The sequence below is a fragment of the Solanum pennellii genome, chromosome 6, assembly GCF_001406875.1.
Source record: "Solanum pennellii chromosome 6, SPENNV200".
NCBI lineage: Eukaryota > Viridiplantae > Streptophyta > Magnoliopsida > Solanales > Solanaceae > Solanum > Solanum pennellii.
The window spans coordinates 39,131,036-39,151,041 of record NC_028642.1 but is presented as its reverse complement, the minus strand read 5'-3'; the positions used below and the strand labels follow the sequence as shown (position 1 = coordinate 39,151,041).

The following is a 20,006-nucleotide window of genomic DNA, read 5'->3' as shown; positions in this document are numbered from 1 at the left end:
TTGTTATCGTTAGGGAATGTTTTGTTCCAATATGAATTTTTTTTAGCGCAAATATAAATGTAGGGCCTATTCCGTCATGTTATATGATATCATGTAACGAAGTTGAAGTTTTGTTTGACATTAAATATGAAAATTTTTGTTGTATATTTTCTCATAAACATAAGGATTTCATAAGTTGTAAAACTATTAAAATAGACTCAGTTGTTTATTCAATCTTACCAAATAAACAAAATTTATAAAAGAATAATATTGCCTCCGTCCTAATTTATGTAGCACAAGTTCATCTTTGACCTTAAATGATCTGAATTTTCAATTAAATTACTTAAACTTTTTAAGTCTCGAAAAATAAAAAATATCACATAAATTGCAAGGAATTAATTGCTAGATACAAAAGATGGAAATGACAATTGAGTGTCGTAGACCAAGTGTACTCGTGAAGTAGAGTTCCTAAATTATGTTGAGTAAATTAAAGTCCCTTGAAAGTAACAATACGACTAGCAAGAGATCTAAAAGACATCTAAAGGAGATTGCTACTAAGAGCTGTTTGGATACGTAGAAATAGTTTTTAAGTTAAAAATTAAAAATTAAATTTAAATGATTTTTAATTTAAAAATAAAAAGTTTGGGGAGGATTTACTTTTAATTTTTAACTTATTATAAGTTATTTTAAACTTTTGTTTTTAGCCTTGTTTAATACTTCCTAATTTGTTTTGAATTATTTTTTATATTTGTAAACACTTTCAAAAAATTTTAAGTGTAAATTAGGTGTATAGCATTTTCTATAGTAACATTCTCAAGTTATAGCATTAGAGTTTGAATTTCATTGTATAACATTTAATATCTCAAGCTATAGCATTTTTTTTAAAAATATAATGTTAATTTTAAATTATTAAAAAGAGTTGTTAAAATAAAAAAATAAAAAAAATGGATAAATTAATAATGGATAATGGGATCTTTTATTAAATAAATTAAATATAATTATTAATTACTTTTAATAAATTAGCACGTTTTAAGGGATTTTAGAAATCTTTAGATTAGTTAGTTGCCTTAATTCTCTCAAATTAGTTTAAATGATATTAATTTTTAATTTAATTCCTTAAAAAGCTCTATCAGATTGACATGAACGTACAAGTCATTTTGTTTTTCAAAATTTCACGATTCTTTTGAGATTTGCAGATTTTAGTTTCGTTTTTTATTAGTAGTTGAATAAATTTTGGCATTGAAAACAATTTGATTTGATTTGATGGAGAACATTGTATCGATATTAATTAAACATGGTGAAAAGTGGAATTCATCGTATTGGTTTTAATTATGATTTGTTTCTTTTAATTATGAATTATTGGTTTTAATTATATTTGTTGTTTTGTACATGCATAAAAGTGTTTGATTTTTTTTTATTATTGTTAGATCTGAAATATAGTTTGTATGTTCTTTTTTTTTTTTGATAAACAATTATGTTACGTGTAGCATATTTTGAAAAACAATAAGTAAATGTAAATATATTTGAGTTGTAATTAAATTGAAGTTCGCGTGTTAATTGATTTGTGAAGAAAATAAAAAAACGTACAGTGTATTTATTAACTAGACAAAATAATAATTAGATATAATTTTTTGTACAGTTGAAGTATGACAAATGTATGAATAATGTCTGAAAATTATATAAAATTTATATTTAATGGTAAAACCTGCTCAGATAATATTCAAAAAGTATGAAGATATAATTCTGTGTACTGGTGAAGTATTAAAATTGTATTAGTTATGTATGAAATTTATAAGAAACTTGTATCAATTGTGTATGAAAGTCTATATTTTGTTGAACTTACAATATATGTTTCTGTTGAAATTATAATATATATTTTGTATAGAAACTATATTCTTTTTGTTTAATTGAAATAGTATATATGTCAGTGAATGATATATTAAATGTGTATGAAGTTTGTATGAATTATTTTGATAGGATCAGATACAAAATCAGAAATTGGTTCACATTTCAAATCGGTTACAATAACAAATTCTTTTAACCCAAAATGTAACTCTGTACCATTTACATTTATAACAAACATGTCATCCCTGTCATTTTCAGTTTCAAGAAGAAATATATGTCGTAACAATTGAAATTGAATTTTTATGTCATGCAAATCGTAAAAAAATTCAAACGGTGTTTCTTGTAAGAATTGTTGAAACTTGTCTTGACCTAGGAAGGTCAACAGATTCGCAAACACATTCATGTTAATACATGAAGACAAATGTGTTTGTATCTTCTTCTCCTATAAAATTGTTAAAATTAAATTAATACATTTATCATACTATATAATGTCATATAAAATCATATATATACTGCTATGTTAAATGGACGTTCAATTCAATTCATACACAAAGCATACCAAAACTGTACATCAGTTCATAAACAATGCATACAATATTAATACATATTTGATTTTTTAAAAAAAAATAATTTATGACTTTTAAACTATAAACTACTACTAAAACAGTACCACTACATTAATTCATACATCAAAATCAAAACATAAAATATACAGCTGTAATACTTACAATAATAGTAAAAAATATATGACATACAACATTAATATATTATTCATACACTGATATCGTAATAGACAATATAGCATTTCATACATATAGCATACAAAGTTAATACATTAATGCATACATTCCTATAGTGAAATATAGTAATTATTTTATACACAAAATCATACAACATTAATACATTATTATTTATCAAAAATCATACTTTGTTGTAATCCAATTATATATTCACAAATCATACAACATTAAATCATACAATATTCATATATAATTATAGTATACAATACTAAAAACTCAACTCATATATAAATCATACAAATTTCATGTACTATACTATTGACAAATAAAATCAAAATTAAACACACTTAAACAGTACATTTTAATTGAAATTTGAAAAAATCTTTTTACTGACCTTAACAACTTTTTTTGGTTTATTTGTGGCTTGTATCGCTGACCTACCAATTTCAATGCCTTTTGCTTTTTTTGATTTTGTATTTATTAATTCGTCAGCAAAATCAGACTCGGATTCAGATGATGTTTGAATTTCTTTTCATTTCCTCTTCTTGCTCTTTCCTTTGCCTCTTTGATTTTATTTTTTTCCATCTTTATTAATTCGTAAGCAAAATCAGACTCGAATTCAGATGATGTTTCAATTTCTTTTCCTCTTCTTCCCTCTTTTCTTTGCCTCTTTGTTTTTGTTTTTTTCCATCTTCGATTTCACTGACCTAGGCTTCTCTTTTCTAGTTGATTTTTGTGTTTGAGTTTGTGACAAAATGTTGAATGAAGGAGCATGAAAGTCCTCAGATCTTGATTCATCGACCAATCTTCTACTTTTACGTGGAGTTTCACTATCTTTCTTCGACATTCTATACAAACTTAGTATGGATGTTTAATTTTGGGGATGAATTGATATGTGAGGGATAATGGGAAGATTTGAGGAATAGTAAGGGAATTTGGGGAAGATGATGTTTTAGACGTGTGGGGGAAGATCGAGTGTATTGGGGGAAATTGTCGTGTATTGATTTAAATGGGAGTGGATAGTTATTGGGTAACTGTAAAATAGGGTGTAAATTAAAATCAAATCCATATTATTTAGTTTGTCTTTAAAAAGGTAACTATATAATGTGAAATTTAATTAATAATAATTTGTTATTTATTTTAAAAAGTTAAAACTGTAAAAAGGTAACTGTATAATTAATCTGTAAAAATTTAAAGAGTTTAGTTTTAAAAAGGTAACTGAAAAAATAAAAGTAATTATTTAAACAAATTAATTATTATTTCAATAATTATTTATAATCTTTTTTAATTAATATATTTTTTGTTAATATGCTATAATTCGATAATAATCTGCTATAAGTAGTTTATTTTAAAAAAGTAAGTTTATAACTTGACATATATATCTTAAATGTGTGTAGAGTGTTATTTATATAAAAAATTGACTCAAACATAAATTTAAGCAACTTTTTTGTCAATTCACACACATTCTATGGTCATTAAGGATATATGATAGTAAAATTAACCCTCGTAATTATAAGAAGAAAAGTTATATGATAGTATCCTTGAAAGACTAAATGAAGGAATTCAAAGAACTAAGGATCTACAAACATTAGTAATGCGAACAAATTAAGGACCTTTGACTCACGTTTGGTCATCTAATAGCTAAAGTTACATCAGTGTCAGCCAGAAATTTCATTAAGAATGTTTAAATATTAAAGAGTTGATAATTTTTTTTAATGGTGTGAATACGTAAAACATCTTTTTACGGATTAGTAGATCAAAAATTTTTCTCTTTTTTTGATTTAAGAAGAGATTTGTATTAAAAAATACAAATAATGAGGATTGAACCCAAACCTCCTTGAGGTAAATAAGTGTGCCTACTGTTGGTCTATCTACATTTGTTGTGTCAAAAAATGTTGAATATATAATATATTCAAATGTTAGAGTATATTTTGTTTATATATTCGATATAATTTTTTGAAAAAAAATATTTGTCTGACCACCTTTACTAGGCGGTGGCTTTGCCCCTAAGTCACATATGAAAGATTGAGTTAAGTTATAGATGGCAGAAATACCTTAAATATATTGAATTTTTGATGTGTTTATTATTTCTGTCAAAGTGTTTATTTTACGATAAATACTTTGAAAGAATTTCATATAAATGATTAAATGGAGCACGCAATTAAGACACTTGAAAATGTATCCCAATTTTCAGATTTGCAAATAAATAAATAGTAGAACTTTGATTTAATCCATCCGAATGATATGTCCAACCTAAATTTTCGAAGTTGGTCGCATTTAACCCAAGTAGACAAGGCCATGTGTGCATAGGGGATCATACAGCTTCATTTTTAGTAAAAACTTAAGGAATCCCATAGTGTAATTCAATAATTACATTCTGTCCCGATAAATTTAGTATTTACAAAAAATCCCTTAAATTTGTTGTTCCGTGATACTTTAGACTCTAGTGATACATGGTAAATGATACATGGTAAATTTAAACTGTTGAGAAAAAAATGGGGAAAAACGGTACAATTAATGTTGTTACTAAAACAGCTTAATTTAAGGTAACAGATCATTAATCACCATAAAATCAGCACGTAATTGAATATTAATTTCAAATTTTGAAAATCAAAGATTATATCATCTATTTTGAAAATATTTTTTATGAACAATCTGTTAAATTTCGAACTACATTAATTTTATTGTTGTTACAGTGGATTTTTCAAGATGAATACTTCGATTTTGATGAGATATTCCGAAATTTGGGTGAACGAATTGCCGTATGAAAGTTACAAAATCGATGGAATCGTTGTTGGAGATTCAATTTCGTTTTCTAATCTCAAAGCAGCAATTGCAGCCGAGTTGGATATTGATGTATCAAGGAAAGAAATTGAAATTCGATACATTGTAGAAGGTAACTCCTGTCCGATGAAACTTAAGAACGATATGAGTGTTAAACTATATTTTGAACTGAAAAAAAAGGAGCCTGGATTTTCAGTGTATCCATTATGTATTGACACAATTGAAAAGAATAGTGGTACTGTACATAACTTTGATGGAACAAGTGGAGAAATAACGTGTGTGGAAGGCACAACACATGAAAAACATGTGATACATGTCTACTACATGTATCAGTGAATTAACTAAAACATTATAACATGTGATACATATCTAATACATGTATCAGAAACATCGACTAAACAATATACACACTGATTCTATATGTATCATCAAGTACAGTGGATGACGCATTTATTAAACTTAGTGAATGATACATTATAACAATTTTCAAAACATGTATCAGTACATCAACTAAACAACTGATACCTTACTGATACATGATATCAGTTTTCAGAAATTCATACTACATGCAAAACATGTGATACATATCTACTACATGTATCAGTGCATTGACTAAACACTGTACACACTGATTCTATATGTATCATCAAACATAGTTGATGACGCATTTACTAAACTTATTGAATGATACATTATAACAATTTTCAAAACTTCATGATACATATAAAATATTATGATACACAACAAATTCATGTATCAATTCACCATCTAAAACACTATACACACTTATTCAAATGTATCAGCAAGCACACTTGATTCCTTAAAATTTTTACTAATTTTAACAACAGTTTTAAGTACCAAAATACTAATCAAAGACTTTTTCCTATTTTCTTTCCAATTTTCATCGTCGGAATCATATATCCTTCTATTAATTAACGGATCCATTACTATGATGTAATAGAACAATTAACAAAAACAAAAAAGAGAAGAATATACGAATTGATGATGGATTAATAATGAAAAGATGCTGGGTTCAAACGATTACAGATTAAGAAGAAATAGACGATGATGGATTAACAATAAAAAGAAGAAAAGAATAAAATATGCTGGGTTAAGAAGAATGAAGATGATTATGGAAAAAAAAGAACTGAAACTTGATGGAGTAAGAACAAAACGGTAGAAGAAAAGAGAAGTTGTCCTGCTTCCTGAAATTTTTACTTTTTTAAATTTCAAATTTTTTGAATTTTGAAATTTAAAATTTCAAAATTTGGTCTTTTATTTAAAATTAATTAAATTTAATAATTCAAAATCAAAAAGCTGATTTAAAAGGTTGAGTGTTTAAATGGATAAAATTCAAAATTCAAAAACTGATTTAAGAGGTTGAGTGTTTTAATGGAGAAAAAATAGGCATTAAAATGGGTAAATGTGTATTATAGGAGAGAGAATGTAATGTATCTAAAAACTTACACTAAAAAAAAAAAGGGAATTATGTAATATTTAAAAAAAATAGGGAAAATTAGAGAATATAAAAATTATAGTTGTGTATTTAAGTTATTTTTCCTCATTTTTACGTGGCAACTCACTAGAGGTTCGTACATGATCCAACTTTTGAGTCACTCAGAGTAATCTTTGGCCTTTTGTGAAAGATGCTCACCTCAATAATGAGATTAATCCTTAGTGAAACAAATCTATTATCATTCTTTGTTTGAGATATTCGGATTGTTTGATAAAGTGTATTAGTAAAAAAATTATATGCATTGACTTTATGTATTAGTAATATCTTATTTAATATATTTTTTTATGTTATATATAATTAATGTTTATGTTAGTTATACATTATATTGTGTATCGAGAATGAAAATGTGTATTCCAAATATCATAGATTTCTAGGTATTAGTAATGCAAAAGATCTACTACATGCATTAGCTTTAAAAAAGACTCATTACCCCTCCTCATATATACTTTTACATATTTTTCACCATATATAATTATGAAGGATATTTTCGTAAATAAATATTTTATTACAATATATATTATTTTTAATACACCAAATTAACAATACGTAAAAAATAATCTACGCGTGAGTACAAGTGGAAACCGTAAAAAAAGCAAATATGGAGTAATTGATAAATAAACTAGGAGAATCTAAACTAATTGATCTATATTATATATAAAAATAAATAAAAAGAAAGACAAATTTCCAGGCCGGATATTAGTTGAAGGGGTCCTACCTATGCTAATGACATCTTCAATAATATACCAAGTAATGATTAATTTTTATAGCTTTCCATTTCAATGGTGTTATAATAAAGATGAGTAGTGGTCCTAATAGGAGTGGCTTCCAAAAATAAAATAAATATAGGCTATAATAAGTTTAACTTTGAGTGTGTAGACATTGAAATTTTGTGGGACTCTACAAGATTCGATCAATTCGAGTTGGGACTCTACAAATTGTGTTCAACTCAGATAAGGATTCTTCGAGGCTACTCAACCTTAAATCCTAGTTTATGCCTATATAAAGGTATTAAATTCCCTTAAAATGCATCTCGAAAAATCCAGAAAGAGATCAAGATCTCTAATTTCCACAAATTGATGGATTATTCATATAGAGAGGTCAAATCTAAATCACCTTAGTTTGAGACATACGCCACTAACGGCCCTCGAATCATGGATAAATCATCTTAGAGAGTAGAATCAAGGGAGGAACAGATTTGTACTCACAATCTTGATGAATAAAATCACGTTTCTTCATATTTTATTTGTATGATTTATTTATTTTTCATATGTTTAAAATTTGTTGCAAACAGAGTGTATTTGAAATAAAATGATGATTAATTAGACCATAAGTGTGACATTTCTATGGCTGTTGCTTTAACTCATGACATGTATCAATCTGAACCGACACATAAAGACATTGGAGGAAAAATTATAAAGTAGTGAGGTGTAAAGACCAACAGTATGCATTTTTACATTTTTCATTGTATAAGCTTTCCTTTTACTCTATTTTAGAAAAGAAAATATAATATATAGTTTCATAGTTTGGTATTGTAGGGAGGAATTTATGAAGAATGAATGGATTTTAATTATTTGGAACTTTTGAGAAGCATGTCAAACCAGGTACTTGATTCATTTAAATTTATTCATGCTTCTACCTTTTACTTATGTTACTATTCTTTGTTTTAACAAGTTAGTTGTGAGTTTAAATCTTTGGATTGTAGATAATCACTACTAATTGTTAATCTTTGTGCAAATTGATTTGTTTTTCTTTTTACTAATTCTTTTTCACATATAGATAGGGGTGAACATTTAGTTCTTCAATTTTTGATTTTTCAATAATTTGTACCGGATATCAAATCAAACTAGTTCAGTTGGATTCGATTTAATTTAGTTTCTAAAATTCGATTCTGCAATTATGTACGAAGATTATTAACAATAACAAGGAAAATAAAATGTCCAAGGATATTCAACTTGTGTGCAATCCATGCTAAGAGAGTCACCTAGCTATCACCATGGACAACGAGCTTAATTAAGTTGGTCAGAATATTGGTTAATGATTCAGACTCTTTTTTGGTTTTAGCCTTTAGATACTGAATTTATAGATGCTTATCTCAAGGACCGTATGATTTTACTTTTTAGCCTTCATGAAGTGATAAGTAATAAATAGGAAATTTACATAAATTTCATTAGTGTTAAAGCTAATTATTTAGGTGTAATTTAATTTGTAATATTAGGTATCATATCAAATTTGAGTGTGTCCAGTACATTCAGATATGTTGAGATATATGTATCTCAAGATATATAAGGTCAAAATTAAGTATAATTTATTATTGGATACACCATATTCAAGTGATACGCTTATTTATTTAGGATAAATAACAAATCTCACTTGCCACTCTCCTATATGTTTGGTATATGGTATGATTCACATGTATTTGTGATACATGATAAATTTCGTTCGCTTCCTTTCTATTTTAGTGTATCTGATATCAAAAATGCATATATCTAGGTATATCTTTGTCATATATATATATATATATATATATAGATATATATATGATAAAAAAACTCTTAAATTAATAATATACTATGTAATATTTTGAAAGCATAAGTAATAATAGTATATATAGTAATGAATAGTATAATTACTAAGTTTCTCCTTAATAAATTGAATTAACTTACTACTGTAATCAAATAAGTAGTATTAAGTATTAACTAATCCAGAAAATCGTAATGGGGCATCAGGGCAATATCATTGACAGTCCAATTTAAGACATTTGTTGCAAACTTTGGTTGATAAGATATATATGTGGTCGTGCATTAGTCTCATGCTGACTTTGATAAAGAAAAAAAGTTACTCCCTTCATTTAAAAAAGAATGGTTCAGTTTGACTCAAAATGGAAGTTTAAAAAAAGAAAGAAGACTTTATAATTTTATGGTTCTAAATTAAAGTTATGTCAAATGTACCAAAATATCCTTCAATCTTGTGGTCTTAAATATGCCACGTGGAAAGTTATAGTTAAAGTGTTGTTAAAAAAAGGAAATGGGTATTATTTTTGAAACAGACTAAAAAGGAAATGGGAACATTCTTTTTGAAACGAAGAGAGTATAATACTTCGTTTCTTGGGTGCACCGAAGTATTGGGACCCTAAAATCGAGAATCAAACTGAATAATTGAATTAATTCGGTTCAATTGTATGGTTTTTCGACATTTATGTTCTAACACTATGACAAAAATAATTTTTAGAAGCAATAAATAAACATATTAACAAAGAATATAAAAACGTTTAAGATAACGAAATACTATGATTCCAAATGCTCTGGCAGATTTAATAGATTATTACTATCTGATGTACAAGAGATATTAAATTAGGGTAGTTTTTCTGTTTTACTCCGTTAATTTTTGTGTATTTAGTTATGCTTGATTATATAGCACAACATAACGGGAACTTTAGCGCAACAAACTGTTAGTTAACTTTATATACCACAGCATAACACTCTTTTTTGAAACAGGATGTTTGTTCCTATGAAAAAATCTCTTAGATGAATGAAAAGGTTCAATGCTCATGTCTAACCTCAGAATGTGACATATAGAAACTAATTCATTTTGGAAGGCAAGTCAAGTTGTGGCTATTGTGAGTTCATTAATAGTACTAGTTTGTTACTTGTACAATTAGTTCAGTTAGATACCAATATTTTGCTTTAATTAATGTATAGGTTGAGATCCACCTTCCAAAACTAGCTAGCCCTTTGTTGGGCTTCCCTTTAATTAGATTTGTGGCCTTCTTCTTCATCATGTTCATTTGATGGACAAGAAGAAATATATGTTTGTATCTTAATGATGACGATTGCCGAAAGCAGATGATTTTTGTAATGAATATATAAGTTTGACTCTTTTCGGATTTTGTTGAAGCGTGTGATCGTTTCTTTTAAAAACTTAAGCTCTTAAAGATCGAGCACACTTTTATAATTAGTTAATGAGATTTAACTTATATCTTCTAATCATATAATAATTTTAGCTTTCTCAATGCATTTCACCTGTAATTCACCAAACTAAGGCATTATACAAAGTAATTCACCAAAATAATATGTTCTTTTAAAATTTTACAAAACTAGTATAAATATTTTCGCAATAAAGTTTTCGGGTATATTTTATTTTTTAAAAGCTGACGGCGTTAGATTGATATACGTTACTCGTAGTAACGTTTTACTCCTAAAATGTTACTTTGAGAAACGTCTTACTCTTAAAGCGTTACTCAAAAAAACGTTTTAGGAGTAAAACCTTACTCATAGTAACGTATATCAACCTAATGTTATTAGTTTTTAAAAATTGAAACATATCCTAAAACGTTACTGTGAAATACGTTTATACTACTTTTGTGAAATTTTAAAAAAATGTATTATTTTATTAAATTATTTTATATAATGGTTTAGTTTGATAAAAAATTTCATTCACCTAATCGTCCACCTGTTATTTTTTAATTTAGCACAAGAATCTATGATACAACAATTTTATTCATCGCACCAGATGAAATATTACTTGTTAAAATTTTTAGGTCAGTCAATATTACTAGAGACTTTTGAGTAAGGTAGAAGGGCAAAGCAACAATCACAATAGGCTAAGTATGAAGAAAAGAAGAAGATGGAAGGAGAGTTTGGGTTTTATGATTGTAAAGGTTAAACCGATAAAATGCAGATTCATCATCTTTCATGTTCATCAAAATTAAATTTTCTACCGTCTTGGCAATTTCACTATCATTATAAGCAATCGTTTTTTTTGGAAAACAGATTGAAATATATCCCAACTTTGGCCGACCGAAATTGCTGTAAGGACCCTATAACCCCTGCGTGTATTTTAAAGATCAATGGTGGTATAGAGCCAGTAAGCTGATTGGATTGCAGGTCTAGGACAGTCAAGTAACGAAGATGACAAATTTTTCGAGAGATCTCTCCATCGAGAAAATTTCTCTGTATTCTCAACACTTGCAGCTTTGTTAGATTGGAAAAGGAAGTTGGAATTTTCCCCGAAAATTTGGTAACAAACTTTAAAATGAGGGAATGGCTCCGGTTGAAGTTATTGATTGTGACATTAATCAATTTCAACCTCCGCAAATGAGCCAACTCTTTCAAGGGAGATGAGAAATGAGAGGTTTCCAAGATGCTAGACAAGAACTTGCATTTTGTAAGTGCCAGCATTAGTCAGATGGTACAAAATTACCTAGGCAAAATAAAGACACAAAAAGTGTTGTTTTTATATCAATTTTTTAAGCATAGATTCTTCAATTGTTCCTTGGGGCATGTGAAGAAATTAGTGCAATCTTTCTATGCTTTCTCCCTTTCTTTTTTACACTTCAATAAACTTGTTGTATCACACGCAGGCCTCTTTTGTTCTTTTATATATAACCATCGGACACATCCAGATGTTCTTTTATATATAACGCTTCCATCACACATTGTAAGGGTTTGACTCTCGTTATCCAGGGTTTCTCCATTCCAAGACCTTTTTAGTTAAGGGTGCAGGGATTTCATCTATATATCCCACAACACCCCCTTGTAATGGTTGATATAGATCACACAACTCTTGGAGCCACTGCATACGAACTCTATTCTTCCGACATGAATTAAAACAAAGTCACCACTGCACTGATATTAATTCCATGAGGTCATCAGCTCAGCAAGCTAGTTGTAACAAGTGCTAAAGAAATATTTACAAAATCAAAATGGTCACATGAAAGCAACCTGCATGATATATAGCACATTATTAATTTCTTCTGTCCTCTTTTATATAAAACACCAATGTGTTGCTATTCAGATTTTGTTTGGCGAGTTATCATCCAAGAGTGGAGAACCAAGCTTCCTACCATGCATAATGTGCTAGTCTAAAGAACCTGTTCTCTCGACATATTTCCAGTCAAACTAAGTACTAAAATTGAAGAAGGGTAAATCTGTTTAATCTTTTTCGCCATGTAAAAGTGATTTTCATGTATTTACTCATGTTGTAGATTCTCTTGAGGGATGTAGAGATCCATTTCTCTTTGTTGTGACATCTTTTTAATTGTCTGTTTGTTTCTCTTTGATTTCACATGCAATTATTACTATCTTTTTTAGTCATATATATCTCATTTTCAACTTTCATACATATATATAATTTATATATTAAGAAACCAGTTGCTTCATACAACCCTAAATAAACACAATTAAGTACTTTAGCAAAATTGAAAGTTTAATGTAACTGGCATAGTAAATCAAATAGCATACAAGAGAAGCCGGTCCAATTCCACCTAGTGTCAACTACTGACAAGCCGGAGCCTAATATTTTTCAGCGTTGAAAGAGCATTTTCGATAGGAATTCTTGCATCGGGTGTCACGAAAGTGCAGCTCAAAGCTAATTCCATGATAGACAACAAGCACTGCATCTTTGCATCAATTTGCTCATCCTGTGGCTGTACCAGATTAGAATCCACCACCTTATGAATTTCACCTGGAAAGGAATCACTAACCCAACGTTGTATGGTCAAGCCTTCGATAAATATATCATCACTTGGTCTTGTTCTTGTGAACGTCTCCATCATCATGATGCCAAAACTATAAACATCACAACTTGTCGATACAATTCCATTTTGTCCGTACTCTGAAATCACAATTATAAAAGTTTGCTAGTTAAAATGGAATATGCAAACTAACATAGAAAATCCATTTATACCTAGGGGGAAGAATTGTTTTTGAAGGAATATTGATTGTATTGAAGTGTTAACCTAATAAGGGAATACATGGGAGATATATATAGGAGATATAGGAAGGAGTACTAATCCTAATAGGACTAGGATTAAGGAGTACTAATCCTAATAGGACTTGGATTAGTACACAGTAAATACTAATATTATGTAATACTATTTATTTAATACTATCTGTTATTATCCCCCCTCAAGCTGAGCTGAGCGGAAGCGAACGGAAGCTTGGAACTGAGGTAATCGTGCTGTCGGCTCGGGAGAGGCTTGGTGAGAATATCAGCCGGTTGTTCTTCAGTGGGTACATACTGCACAGTCATGGTGCCGGCCTGAACTTCATCGCGAACAAAGAGACAATCGGTATCAACATGCTTCATTCTGGTGTGTAGGACGGAATTCTTGGCCACACAGATGGTTGATTTGTTGTCACAATAGAGAGCAGGAACAGTGTGAGTGGCGCGGAGTTCGCGAAGAATATATGTGACCCACATGGTCTCAGCAGCAAGAAGAGCAAGGGCGCGGTATTCAGCTTCAGTCGAGGACCGAGAGACCTTGGGTTGTTTTTTTGTACACCAGGAGATCAGGTTCGGCCCCAAAAAAACGAGAAACCCCGATGTAGATTTTCTGTCATTTTTATCATTCGCCCAATCTGAATCTGAGAAACCCCGAAGCTCCAAGTCCCCGGGTCGAATGAGTAAACCACGACCAAGAGTGCCAAAAATGTACCTGAGAATGCGTTTTAGACAATGGTAATCATGTTCACTTGGTTGATGCATGCGCTGAGCAACTCGGTTGACAGCAAACTGGATGTCAGGACGGGTAATGGCCAGATACTGTAGAGCCCCAATGAGGCTGCGGAAGTGGGTGATATCGGCAAAGGGGGTGTCGGCTCCATTCGTAGACGAAGAGACTGCCATCGGTGTTGGTTGACTGGTGCATTTTTCCAGTCCAGCTTTCTGCAACAGATCTCGAGCATATTTTGACTGATGAAGAAACAAGCCGCTGCCTGTCCGAGAAACCTCCATTCCCAGAAAATAATGTAACGGGCCAAGGTCCTTCATTTTGAAGGTAGTATGCATAGCTCGAGTGACATCCTGAATGAGAGCTGCAGTAGAGCCTGTAATAATGATATCATCTACATAGACAAGAAGAATGACTGTACCGTGTGCTGAATGTCGAGTAAACAGACTCGTGTCGTGTACGCAACACGTGAAGCCGAGTCCCTGGAGGAACGTTTTCAGACGTGTGTACCAAGCACGGGGGGCTTGCTTGAGCCCATACAGAGACTTCTGGAGTTTGCAAACATGTTGAGGGAAGCGAGGATCAACATAGCCCGGTGGTTGCGTCATGTAGATAGTTTCATCAAGCATGCCATGAAGAAAAGCATTGGAAACATCCAACTGATTGATGAGCCAATTGTTGCGCACGGCGAGTGACAGTACCAGGCGAATGGTTTCCTGCCGAATAACAGGACTGAATGTCTCGGAGTAATCAAGCCCATACTCCTGATTGTAGCCTTTAGCAACCAAACGAGCCTTGTACCTGGAAATACTGCCATCCGCATTGTGTTTAATTTTGTACACCCATTTACAGCCCACTGGGTGCCGCCCATGGGGCTTAGGTACAAGAACCCAAGTTTTCTGATCAGTCAAAGCCTTAAACTCGTCATCCATAGCATGACGCCAATAAGCATTTTTTGAGGCAACAGAGTAGGTTGTTGGTTCACTATCGGGAAGGGGTGTATTTGGTAGTATGGTAGCCTGAAAGGTTTTGGGTTTAAAGATACCGGCTTTGCCACGGGTTAACATGGGATGAGTATTGGGGGGTGGCACGGGCGGTGGTGATTCGGGGGTGGCCGGGAAGGACCCAAAACGGATCGGGCTGGAGATGTTGTGGGTATGGGGTGGTTCGGGTTGGTTGTGAGTGTGGGTGGTGGTTGCGGGTGTATTGTGGGTGACGGTCGAAGGGGTGATGAGGGGTGGTTGGGTAGTGGGTGGAGGTGTGGGGGAAGGTGGTGAGGGACCCTGTGAGTATGTTGGAAAAAGGGGAAGGACGCCAATGAATGATGTATTTGTGGAGGAGGAAATAGACTCGTAGGGAAACTCATTTTCGACAAATTTGACATGACGAGATATGTAGACTTTATGAGTTTGTGGGTCAAGACAGCGATAACCCTTGGAGGTAGGATGATAGCCCAAAAAAATACAAGGACGGGATCGGGGTTGTAATTTGTGAGTAATATGAGGGCGTAGCCAAGGGTAGGCAAGACACCCAAAGACGCGGAGGTTGGTATAATTGGGAAGTTCTTGGTAAAGGAGTTGATAGGGTGATTTGTTGGAGAGAGTGTGACTGGGCATTCTGTTAATGAGGTAGTTTGCGGTGGCTAGAGCTTCTACCCAAAAGGAGACAGGGAGATGAGATTGATGTAGAAGAGTAACCACCGTTTCAATGAGATGGCGATGCTTACGCTCAGCCACCCCATTCTGTTCGGGAGTGTATGGACAGGAGGTTTGATGTATAATTCCCAGGGATTGCAGAAACTGGCCAAAGATGTTATTGACATATTCCTTTCCATTGTCACTTCGAAAAAGTTTAACATGAGAATTGAATTGTGTTTTAACCATTTTTTCAAAAGTGACAAAGGTGGTGTATGCCTGTGATTTGTGTTTTAGTGGGTACAACCAAGTGTATTTTGTAAAATCATCCACAAAACAAATATAATAGCGAAAACCAGCAAATGAAGGAACAGCAGTAGGACCCCATAGGTCAGAATGAATAAGTTGAAAAGGTGCAGTTTTACGCTTCTCGGATAAAGTAAAAGGTAATTTATGAGATTTAGCAATTGAACAGGAGTCACAATTGTTTACATGAATGGAAGAAAAACCTAATTGAGACATTAAAGAATTTATTATTTGAGTAGACGGGTGACCCAGACGACTGTGCCACAACAGACTGTGGCCATCAGCCGAAAGAGCCACCGGAGCCACAGGAACGCTTTCTGAAACTGGGTGGGCAGACGAACTTGTGCCAGGAAGAACGTACAGACCATGCTCACAGGGGCCCTGAAAAATCACCCTCTTGGTAGTATTGTCTAGGATCTGAAAATCATTAGAGGTGAACAAGAGTGAGCAATTATTGTCTTTTGTGAATTGGTGAACTGAAAGGAGATTGGATTTAATAGAAGGGACGTGGGTAAGGTTACCTAGGTGAAAGATAGCGGTGGGGGTTTTAATGGTACCCGTGCCAGTGTGAGAAATATTAAGGGACTCACCGTTGCCAACAGTAATACCATTGGAGCCATGATATGGATTTGGAGCGTTAAGCTTGGATAGATCAGAAGTAACGTGCATGTTGGCCCCAGTATCCAACAGCCATTCAGAGGAAGGGCCGGCTTGAGATGCATAATTGGCACGGTTATCACTATTTCGGCTCTCCTCATACCGAAACCAGCAACGAACAGCGGTGTGTCCTGTTTTCTGACAGATTTGACAAGTTGGACGATCCCGCTCGTAAGTGCCCTGCCCGCCGCTGGAAGATGACTGCCCGCCGCTGCCGAAGGAGTGCAGGCTGTTGTTGCTGCCGTGCTGCTGACCGTCGTACGGCGGACGACTGCCCTGCCGACCGCCGCGCCCGCGGCCTCCGCTGTTTCTGCCGTAGCCGCCGCGGCTCCCCTGCCGGCCGCCACCACGCCCCCCGCGATAGTTCTGGCTTGCGGTGAGGGCGGTGGCCGGCTCCATAACAGCGGCTTCTCGGAGAAGAAGTTTGCTCTCCAGATCCACGTTGATTTCTTCACTTTTTAGCCACGAGGAGAGAGTAGCCAGGTCAACGGGCGTTGGACTGATGCGAACCGCCTGTTTAATGGAGGAGTAAGCTGATGGGAGCCCCCGAACGACGCACATGACGAGATCTTTTTCGGGAATGATTTCGTTCACGGTGTCGAGGGCTGTGATGATGGTGGAGACCTCGTCTAAATACTCCGCCATAGTTTTCGTGCCTTTGGTAATTGTGTGGAGACGATCACGCAATTGAAAAATATGAGAGTGGGAAATTGATGCATAGCGTGTTGCGAGGGCCGTCCACAGGGCTGAAGCAGTTGTGTAGGATCGGACGTGTTTCTGAACCGTGGGAGAGATGACCGCAATCAAACATGATCGGATCTGGCCATCCACGGCTTTCCAGGCGGCATGGGCCGGATTGGTTTTTTCTGATTTGTCCGTGGCGGTGATGACTGCCGGCGGCGGTTCTGTGCTTCCATCGACGTATTTGAGAAGGTAATTGGCCTCAAGGGCTGTAAGAACGGTGATTTTCCATGTAGGGTAATTTATGTCTGATAATTTTTCGGGAATCAGGGCATGAAGATGCCTGAGAAGGAGTTTAACGCCAGAAGGAAGTGAATCGAGAGGATCCACCTCGGTTGTCATGGCTGCCGCCGCCCAAGAGAAGAGAGGGAACGATCGGTGCCCTAAAGAGAGAAAAAAAAACCTAGAGAAAAGAAGATCTAGGTTTTCTGGCTCTTGATACCATGAAGGAATATTGATTGTATTGAAGTGTTAACCTAATAAGGGAATACATGGGAGATATATATAGGAGATATAGGAAGGAGTACTAATCCTAATAGGACTAGGATTAAGGAGTACTAATCCTAATAGGACTTGGATTAGTACACAGTAAATACTAATATTATGTAATACTATTTATTTAATACTATCTGTTATTAGTTTTGAGTATTTAAACGATATGAGAAAACTTTGAAAAGTTGTAGTATACCTGGAGCAATATATCCAATGGTCGCAATTTTCCTTGTCTGAACAAAAGCCTCCCCTGCACCTAACAATTTTGAGATGCCAAAATCACTGACATGAGCAACCATTTCTTGATCTAGCAAGACATTGGTTGGCTTCAAGTCACAATGCACCACAGCTGTTGAATGACCATTGTGGAGATAGTCCATTGCAGATGCAACATCTATCATTATATTTAATCTCTGCAATAAGTTCAAGAATAAGTTATGAGAATATAACCATTTATCAAGTGTCCCGTTGGGCATGTATTCCAACAATAGGGCTTTGAAATCAAGGTTGGAGCAGCTGGTGATGACTTTGGTCAAATTTCTGTGGCGAAGGTTTCGGAGTATCTCACACTCTGTGTCAAAACTTCTGAACGCACGCTCCAATTGCACATTGAATACCTTTGCTGCAAAAAGGGTACCATCTTTAAGTATCCCTTTGTAGACCGTGCTTAAACTCCCATTACCAAGCAAGTTGGTTTCGTTGAATCCTTCTGTTGCCTGTTCAATTTCATAATAGGAAATTCTTTCATGCTCTTTTAACGGTGACACATTTGTTTGACCTGTATTCTTTTTTGTATTTCGCAATCTTACATATACATATGCAAGGGCTAATATAAGAAGTAACATACCCACTCCCAAACTGATGTACAAAACTAAGTTAGCCTTTTTCGTCTTGGGTGTTTGGATGACACATTTTGTCACATTAAACTTGGCATCACCACATAGTGCATCATTAGACAAGAAGGATTGAGCTGTGGCATTTGAAAAAGGACCACCAGTGGGAATCTCTCCGATTTGTTTATTGAATGAAAAGTTCAGGTATTTTAGAGACACAAGAGCTTCTAATGACTTTGGAATTTCACCAACAAGATTGTTATAGCACAAATCTAAGAATTCCAATGCCAACATTTTGCCAAATGAATCTGGAATAGGCCCATCTAGTCTATTATGTTCTAGAGAAAGATGAATCAATTTATCTAGACCCCCTAGAGTGTTGGGTTATGGGTCTTTTTCCCTTCCTATGTGGATAAATAAAAGCTCAATTTGGACCAACCCATTTTTGCCCATAGGCCCATTCTTATGAGGCAAATATAAGCCTATTTAGGTCTTATTTTCATATACAAGAGTTTTTTTTTTCAGCAGCCAAAAAGAGAGAAAGAGAGATTTTCGCAGTCAAAAATTCAGCCCTAACAACCAACTTCAAATTGCGATTCCCGCTTCGTTTCTTGTCCGATTGAGCTGATTTTTGGACAGCATATCATCTTCATCTCAATCTTTGATTAGGAACTGACAGAGTTGGATTTGGTGGCTTGAAGCTTCAGTTTTGCTGTCGTGAACAGTAGCTGCGAAATTGGTGATTTTGCTCCTTTAATTCTCTAGATTTGGTGCAATCTTATTTTGTTGTTGCTCGTTGTTTGGCACTTGTTTTGTGGCCAATTTTGGAGAACAATATTGTAACTCTTGGTGATTATAGTGGAGCTTTTGGTCCCGTGGTTTTTTACTCTTCACATCGAAGGGTTTTCCACGTAAATCTTGGTGTCTTGTGTGATTGGTTTATTATTGCCTTGTTATATTTGTTTGGTTGAATTACTTGCTGCCTTACTATCATATTGCTTGTGGTTGTTTGTCTTCTCTTGGTTCAAA

At 33.4% G+C, this 20,006-nt stretch overlaps 1 protein-coding gene and 1 long non-coding RNA gene across 2 annotated transcripts in view; one reads left to right on the top strand and one right to left on the bottom strand.

Moving 5' to 3' along the window:
* The first annotated feature begins 8,312 nt into the window (after positions 1-8,312).
* Positions 8,313-10,750, top strand: LOC107022780. Its single transcript, XR_001457142.2, has 2 exons — positions 8,313-8,465; positions 10,359-10,750. It is a non-coding gene; the product is annotated as an uncharacterized LOC107022780 (long non-coding RNA).
* Positions 10,751-13,023: 2,273 nt separating this feature from the next.
* The window catches only part of LOC107022971 (probable LRR receptor-like serine/threonine-protein kinase At3g47570), a 13,965-nt gene continuing 6,982 nt past the window's right edge, over positions 13,024-20,006 (bottom strand). The window contains exons 3-4 of the mRNA XM_015223527.2: positions 18,341-19,348; positions 13,024-13,476 (exon numbers count right to left, since the gene is read on the bottom strand). Coding sequence (XP_015079013.1) covers positions 13,133-13,476; positions 18,341-19,348 — 1,352 coding nt within the window. The 3' untranslated portion in view covers positions 13,024-13,132. The remainder of the gene's footprint in view (positions 13,477-18,340; positions 19,349-20,006) is intronic.